General features: G+C 40.8%; 2 protein-coding genes across 2 annotated transcripts; one reads left to right on the top strand and one right to left on the bottom strand.

The window, feature by feature from the left end:
- Positions 1–139: 139 nt before the first annotated feature.
- Positions 140–2,011, bottom strand: MELLADRAFT_90211 (uncharacterized protein; the record flags this gene model as incomplete). The annotated part of the gene is made up of 4 exons (XM_007413204.1): positions 140–841; positions 939–1,322; positions 1,405–1,886; positions 1,963–2,011. The coding sequence occupies 4 exons, from the start codon at positions 2,009–2,011 to the stop codon at positions 140–142; spliced, it is 1,617 nt and encodes a 538-aa protein (XP_007413266.1).
- Positions 2,012–4,048: 2,037 nt separating this feature from the next.
- MELLADRAFT_109335 (uncharacterized protein) lies at positions 4,049–7,610 on the top strand (the record flags this gene model as incomplete). The annotated part of the gene is made up of 8 exons (XM_007413205.1): positions 4,049–4,550; positions 4,608–4,835; positions 4,941–5,203; positions 5,943–5,961; positions 6,019–6,262; positions 6,345–6,469; positions 6,494–6,661; positions 6,718–7,610. The coding sequence occupies 8 exons, from the start codon at positions 4,049–4,051 to the stop codon at positions 7,608–7,610; spliced, it is 2,442 nt and encodes an 813-aa protein (XP_007413267.1).
- Between the last annotated feature and the right edge of the window lie 668 nt (positions 7,611–8,278).

Below are 8,278 nucleotides of genomic sequence, written 5' to 3'. Positions count from 1 at the left end.
AAAAACTACTCCAAAACGTAAAATTCAAACCTGTCCAAACAAGAAATAACCAGAAAAAAGAAAAATATATCTACTCTAAAAACCTATCAGATTCATAAGAGAACGAGTAATCCAATACCAAAGACTCATCATTAATCTTTCAATTCTTTTTCTTCATCAAGAATCGCTTCATGATCAGAGATTGTAGGAGTATCAATTCTGAATCAGGTTTAGGTTCAGAAGTTTCAGTACTATCGTCAAGTATAGGGGTTTGTTCTAAGATTGTAGTGGTTTTTGATGATGGATCTTCATCTACTTCGTTATCATCGACCTTTTTCAAATCATTGATTTTCTCTGAAGCTTCTTCTTTAGTTTCGATTATCATCTCATCGACATTCGAATCGTCGTCGACTTTGTTCTCTTCGGTTTTACTGTTTTCTTCTTTTGATTCCTCAATGTCCTTGTCATCGACTTTGACTTTGTCCTCTTTATGATCATCAACCTTGGCTTCATCGACTTTGTGATCATCGACTTTAACTTCGTCCTCTTTAAGATCATCGCCTTTGACTCCATCCTCTTCAACATCATCTGCTTGGACTTTATCCTCTTTAAGATCATCATCCTTAACTTGGGTCTCTTTATTTTCCCCATCTCCTTCTACCTCCTGATCAGAACCATCTTCCTTCGCCTCAGTCTTGATTCGAGCTTGAGCAGCTTTTTTAGTCCAAACAGGTCGAGCTTTAGGAGAAGCAGGAAGTTCATCGATAACGAATCCCATATCTTTATACATTTCTTCAGCTTCAGCTTCTCTACCTTCTTTTACTGGAATCTTAGGTTGACCAGGTAATCTGACAAACGCAAACTAGAATAAATCACCAAAGAAAATCAGATTTAGATCATTGGAAAACTCGATTTCAATCTTGGAATAAAGAAAAATAGAGAAAAAAAGCGTGACTAACTTTACAAACTTGAAATCCAGCTTGACCTACTTCTCTCCAAGCTCTTTCAACCAAATAAAGACCATCATAACGATACCCTTCTTCAGGAGCAAATGGACTATGATTCTTATAGCCACGAATGACTCTAACAGGATTTTTAGTTTCCGTAGAAGTACGAAGTGCAGCATTAAGAGCCGTGAATTCTTGATCAAAGGTTTGAGGTGCTGTACGAAGGTTTTTCGGATTCTTGGCTGTTCCACTTAATGCTCTTCCTCCTGCTCCGGTAAATGTGAATGCATAACCTAAATCTACATCATCTTCATATCCTCCACTCAAAGCTACACTCCAACATCCTTCAGTCTCGTTTCCTGCTATACCTGAGACTGGTGGAGCATGAATACCGGCCTAAAGATCGATTGAAGTCAATGAAATGAACGAGACTTGTAAATTTTGTTTAAAAAAAGAGTAGGGTTTGAAAGAAACTAACTTGAGAACAACTCATTCTAGAATCCCACCAATCTCCTACTTCTACACCAATCTGATGACCAAAGATTTTAGGGTTAGGACGACCAGCAGTTAAAGAACGAGCTTTTCGACGAGGAGGACCAGATTGACGTGGTCGTTTGACAGGAAGAAATGAAGTACCCGTCGATTTTCGTTTTTTAGGATTCGGTTTAAGATTTTCTTCTTCCTCTTCTTCTGAACTTTCTTCTTCTGATGATGATTTTTGATAATCTTCGTCTTTTGATTTAATGATTTTTTGTATTCTACCACTTCTTCTACGCGTCTTTGAGTTCGTTTGATCATCTAGAACATTGGATTCTTCTTCTTCATCGATTTTAGTAGCAAGTTTTTTGGTTTTTGGTTTTTTAGATGTTTGATTTTCACTGCTTTTGGTTTTTTGTGGTTTTGGTATTATTGGATTTGCACATGGACCTGATAGCTTCAAAGATAACAAAAGCTGACGATCTGGAAATGATTATAGGATATCAATTGGGGTTCATTGTTCGATTGGTGATGAGTTTTTTCGAATAAATCAACTTACTTGAGTCAATGTTTCTTTGTCTAATTTCTTCGTAAGATAAGCTTGCCATTTTGTTTGGGTATGGTATAAATCTATTGAGAATGATAGTTGGGTATCTTTTTCGAAATTGTTGGTTTAAATCGGATTGGTTTATCTCGTGTATTGAGTCTTGACGCGTTTGTTTCCTGATTAAATTCCAATTTTCAACTCAGCATTCAGAACTTCGAAACATTTCAAATTTTCATAAACCCATAGTATATAAATCATATCCCATGATATTACACCACTTATCCAAATCAGTGACCTTTTATTCTCCAGATTTCAGATGGTTCCAGATCTTTCCAGATGCATACATTTTTTTATAAAAAGTGCCAGGTTGCTAAAATTGCATATTACACTAACTAAAAAATTCGAAAAAAGTAGAAACTGGTACGCCTGAACAAAGCGGCCATCAGTCGAGAGTCTCGAGATGCATACGATTTATACGACAAGTCGTGCTGTGACACCTATTCTTTGTCAAGTGTCTTCTTGACCCGGTTGGAGTCAGTGCTAGTCAGTGTGGGACTTTTTACGAATCTGAACTGTCATTGAAACCCGAAAAACGTCCTCAGTTCAAAGTTCCTCGGCAACTCCTGGCAACTCCCTCCCTCAATCATATGTGTATGTACGATACCAGTCTGTCTCGACAACCATAAACAAGATATATTCCTCTCTCTTGCTTGTACTCTCAAGAGACTTTTTCCCCCTCTTTATAAAAAAAAATCATCTCAACTTCATCAAATCACGTTTGGATACCAAGTTACACGAATACCTTTGTGAAACGTCGACATCCACCCTTGAAGACTGAGTGCACAAATCATGAAATTCCAACTTCTGTTTCGATCTGCTATACTCCTCTCTACGATTTTATCAATCTTTACGCCATTAGTCCTCTCTGTATGTCCTGTCCCTCAGACACCTTGGTGCTCACAACAAAAACAGGTTCCTAACTCCTCAAACGCGCCGGGTTAGTATCAAACCATAGCTGCTCATTCTCTGCTGCTTTTGATCAGCTGACCTTCGTATGTGGTATCGGTGATAACTCTAGGATACCCTGCAGCACGTCCTTCGAATCCATCCTGTAACATACGGGAGGGCTACCTCCTTTTTTGTTGTGCGGAATTGGTACGCATTTTTAATTGAATTTTTCAGTCTCTTCAAATCTTGACCTGTAACCGAGGCCCTAGTTAGTATGTCTCTGATATGTCAACATTCACTCCATCAAAGAATATGGTTACAGAGCCTGGAAGCACAAAGGTGAGATATATGGTGAAAGGCTGTCAGTACAAACATCGATGAACCTGTTAATCTGTAAAAGTTTGGCTTCCTGAAGGCGTCGAGCCTGGTCAATCTCGCAACTTGTGGATATTTGAGGTTTCGAACCATGAGACTCTCTCTTCAAATTCAATTTCTCGAAATAAAACCTTTGGTTTAATCTAATAGCCAAATAATAACAATTATTTGTGATGCTAGAAGCAACGCAGCAGCAGGCACCAGCGTCGACTCTCCCTTAGGGTTATAAGACAGATGTATGGCCATTCCCATGGGCTTGACTGAGACACGCTTCTCAAGCCATCCCCTGCCACTCGCGTCCATCGGGAGTATCCCCTACATAACATTCAAAGTTAGGCACCTACACATGATAAGTCCCTAACTTTACTATGCATACATATGTAATATATGTAATATAACATATCCACTCATCTATGCAGCCGCACCCATCCCCTCATCCTCTCTCAAACCGCACGAACATTCAGGATCAACAGGATCAACAATGTCATTACCATCGATATCGATATTACGTGAAATCAATTTACATCCACCTTGGTCGAGCCGCTCAGAAACCAAACGGTGTTATTTGTATAACTTAGCCTTGTTGGTTCGTCTGTTCCCCTCGAACATGTTTGATTGTCTTCTCATCTTTTTCGATTATACTAACTACCTCTTTTCACCTCTTTGATGAGGTTTTTTATTGACGTATCCATTTTCTAGTTTATTAGCCTTCTTCTAGTTTATTAGCTTTCACTTTTGAGTCTTTGCCTTTTTTTTCAAGTCTTCATCTTTCATCATGCCACCGAAGCGATTTGCTCGTTTTGTTTCATCCAACTCAGTCTCACGACCCCAACGACAACGACGAACTGGAGAAACCCCGGAAGAATTCAAGAAGGCTGCTGAGGAAGTCGCCCAGCAGCTCAATCAGTTTCTTCCGATACGCCAAGCTCCTCCCCCACCCCCACCCAAATTACCACATATTGATGTTAATGATGATAATGATTGGATTAACGAACAGAACAACGAGGTTCCTCGTGATGGTGAAGGACTTGCACGCAACAACGAATTCCGGAGACGCTACTATCAAAGACGCTATCGAAACTATCTCGATAAACGTCAAGATTGCTTCAGGGAATGGGGTAAACTTGAAAACCAAATGACATCTACTTGCATTTATTGTCAACATGTGACAAAAAACTGGACTTCTCAAGATTCTCATATCGGAACTAAGCCACCTGGATGTAACTGTACACCAGCTCAACAAAATTTGCGCAATGTTGATTTAATTGATTCACTTGGTAATTCTTTTTCTCAGCCTGTTGCATTTAAGATTATACACTGACTCATATGTACAGGTTTCCACAGTAACCATCCAATCACTTTCTGCTCATGCCACCCAGATGTGATTCAACTGCTATACCATGGATACATAGCCAGCTCCCCGTCCAAACCTCGCACCGCCTTCTCGATCCGGCTTCTCCAATTCTATTATGCTATGTGGCAAGCAGCAGGGCTCAGTAAAGGCGGTTTTATTGAAGGTCTCTTGACATTTATCTCTACTCGTAGTCGTACAAAATTAGTCGGTCAAGCTCTCGCAGAAAAGACCCGCGCTCTCAGGATACCCTTTTCCAACACATTTGATGTATATACCTGAATTCATCAAATTCAATCATGTCTCTTTTCTGAAGGTATGTTACATACAACCGAAGACTTGTGGGCAGCCAAGTGTCCCCGATGCTTTGGGCCGGCCGAAAACGAAGACCGCACCGATCAAGAATTGTACAGCATATTTTGCATGGACGGAAATTTTCAGCAGCGGCATAATACTCAGTCAAGTAAAGATGTCCCTACCGATGATCAATATCCCTCCGTTTTTGTCAAACCTTCAGAAGTCGATCAAAGCAAGTCCTTTGTGGAATCGACGATTGACATGCCTATTGAAGGAGGCCAAGTGAGTGGAAATTCTTATTGATTCTTTTCACTCTCTATCTTCAGTACAAACTCATGAGTACTCATTTTATCTCACCATGGCTTTAGAATCCTTGTTCGGATTCTCATAAAGCAGCGAACGACTTACGAAACACATCCACTTGGGCACATTGCGACGATACCGGTCTCTTCGCAGCCTCATGTCGACACGATGTCCCCCTGTGACTTGTCAATATCTACAAGACTGGAGAAAAGTGAGTTTCTCATCTTATACTCAGTACAAAGGTATGTACTGATATCTTGTTCTTTGCTATGTTCAGATTATACTACTCAGTCACGTTGATCAAGTCGATAATCAAGGATTTTCCTGGAAAGCGTTTTGGCATTCTATATGACATCGGGTGTCATCTCGAGAGACACCTTAAATGTGTAAGTCTGATTTCTTTTTCCAAATTTGACCAATCGAAAGAATCATTCTGACTTGCATTGATTGTTTTTTATGTTTGACAATCTAGCGAAACATTCTACCCGAGGATCATGCGCGTCTACAGTTTGGAACCTCAGTGTTCCACGCGTATGTGCACGAGTGGAAATGCCAGCTAGCATACAATCCAAGATACAACAGTCAATGGGGCTTATCTGACGGAGAAGGACTCGAACGTCTATGGTCCTTCTTATCCGTCTTGGTTGGGGTTCTGCGTACTTCAACACGACTCCATAGGCTGGTAGCGATCTGTGATCGCATCATGCATTTCATCGAGGTCATCCTACATAATAGTGGTAAGTGGTCATTCCATGATATCAGTGTAGGATGATTCTAACAATGTGTGTATCCAGGCAAATGGCTTTTAGCACGGATGAATCAAGCGATATCAACAGAGCAGAAAAGTCAAACGATTTTGACTAACATCTACGCACTGCCCAATCCTCACAAAGAGGGCGAAAAGTATACCGAAGAGTTCTTTATTGAACAATGGGCTGCCGAAAGAAAAGCAATGCTTGATCCCAAATCTCGGCAAGAAGAGCAAAAGCTTGAACTCGGCGAGCTCCTCTGTTTAGAGGATGATTTGGACATTGCTTGGTGAGTCTTGAAATGTTCATCAATTTGATGCTAGCCAATAATCTGATCTGCTGATTGACGATTTGTTCCTTTGCTGTACCAGGAGATCTGTGGCTCAGACTCCTCAGCAAGTGTTGACTCGTGCACGTCAGCTTGGCAACCTTCAAAAACGAATTCAGAAACAAAAGAAGATGATTGGTATTAACGAAATGACCGACGGCTTACAAGGTTTGTTCATTAATCTATATGTAGGGGTATCTGTATGGGTTGCTGATTCTCTTGGACCATCAGAAAAGCACACGACTCTGTTCTTGAAGGTCTGGTATGCCAAATCAATTGTTCGACATCTCTATCTTGCTATCAAGGAAGAGAAACGTCCGTTAGAGATTGTACAACAGGTTGGAATGGCTACAAAATTGGGTAAGTACTCAACTGATTGTGGTGTGGCTTTATGTGTACTAACTCAAATAATCCAGGTCAACGTGGTCAAGAGAAAGTCTTGGCTTCCATAAAAGCTCGCGCAGCCAAGTTACGACCGGCCCTTGACACATATAACCGGCATCTCACAGCTTTCAAGGCAGCTTTTCCCGATCGCGTTGCCCCAAAAGCCATGGATTTCAAGGAACTGTTGGCATCTGAACCCGATGATCAGTTTTGGAACGATGGTCTCTTCACTCACGGTAACGAACCTTGGGCAAGTGACCGTCCTACTCAAGTTGGCATGCGCGCGTGGGCTCGGTTACGTCAATGTAATGAAGAGAAACGGAGGTTACAATGGGAGACTCGCCGCCTTATGCGTTGGACGACTCAGCAATTCCAACGCCTTCTAGACTTGCTATTACTGCTAGGAAATCACCCCACAGCTGGACAAGACCCTGCCACACACGCCCAACTCCAGTCTTTCATGAACCACAGCACCTTGAATTCCCTAGCACCTGATCAACGAACCATCGCAGTGAAAGTGCTTGTGAGCAAGCACTTCGACCGCGTATGCCAACTGTACGAAGGTTGGAACTCCCCTGTTCTTGAGGTGTTCCGGATGAATGGTCAGGTTGGTGATGACTCTCTTGCGCGCGTGTGGCATTACCAGATGGCACAGGTGACATTCCTGCAATCAAACTACTATTCTTCAAAGATTCCTGGAGATTTTGAGTCACTGATTGAAGGAGTAATTAGGTTTTGTAATATCACTCATAACATAGTTCCAGGTGTGGTGGTCATGGGAGGTGTTGCAGGGAATATCAATGTAGATGAAGAGGATGAGAACAATTGGGAAAATGATGTTGAGGATATTTTTGAATGGGATATGAATTTGGAAGAAATTGACATGATGCTGCAGCAAAATGAAAGTGGTGAAGATGATGATTGAATGGATAAGTATTGATCAAATGACTAGATTATTTTCATAAGTTTTCTTTGTAATAAATTTAAACTCTCATTTTGCCTCTTATTGCCTGGTTTGAAATGAAAAAAGCTTTGTCCAAATAATAAAAAACCAAACAATGTAAGATGAGAAATAGGTGAAGCATCAAAGATGCTACAGTACAGCAATTTGAGCATGAAAGTGTCAAATGGTGAGCAAGTGAGTGGTGATATGGCCAAAGTGTCTTATTAAACTTTTGTTGAAATTAAATTTTGCTTATGACAGCTGGGCCAGAAGGCCAAATCCCATCATCTTCATGGTGTTTGGAGATGTTTTCAGGTTGAGCGGTAGGATATAAGTGAATTCAAGAGTCACAAATTGCAAATAACATGTTGAAGGTGTGGTGATATGGCCAAAGTGTCTTATTGAACTTGTGTTGAAATTAAATTTTGCCTATAACGGCCGGGCCAGAAGGCCAAATTCCATCATCTTCATGGTGTTTGGAGATGTTTTCAGGTTGAGTGGTAGGGTATAAGTGAATTCAAGAGTCACAAATTGCAAATAACATGTTGAAGGTGTGGTGATATGGCCAAAGTGTCTTATTAAACTTGTGTTGAAATTAAATTTTGCCTATAACGGCCGGGCCAGAAGGCCAAATTCCATCATCTTCATGG

Source organism: Melampsora larici-populina (genome assembly GCF_000204055.1).
Source record: "Melampsora larici-populina 98AG31 unplaced genomic scaffold MELLAscaffold_35, whole genome shotgun sequence".
NCBI classification, from domain to species: domain Eukaryota; kingdom Fungi; phylum Basidiomycota; class Pucciniomycetes; order Pucciniales; family Melampsoraceae; genus Melampsora; species Melampsora laricis-populina.
This window is presented reverse-complemented; position numbering and strand designations above follow the sequence as displayed.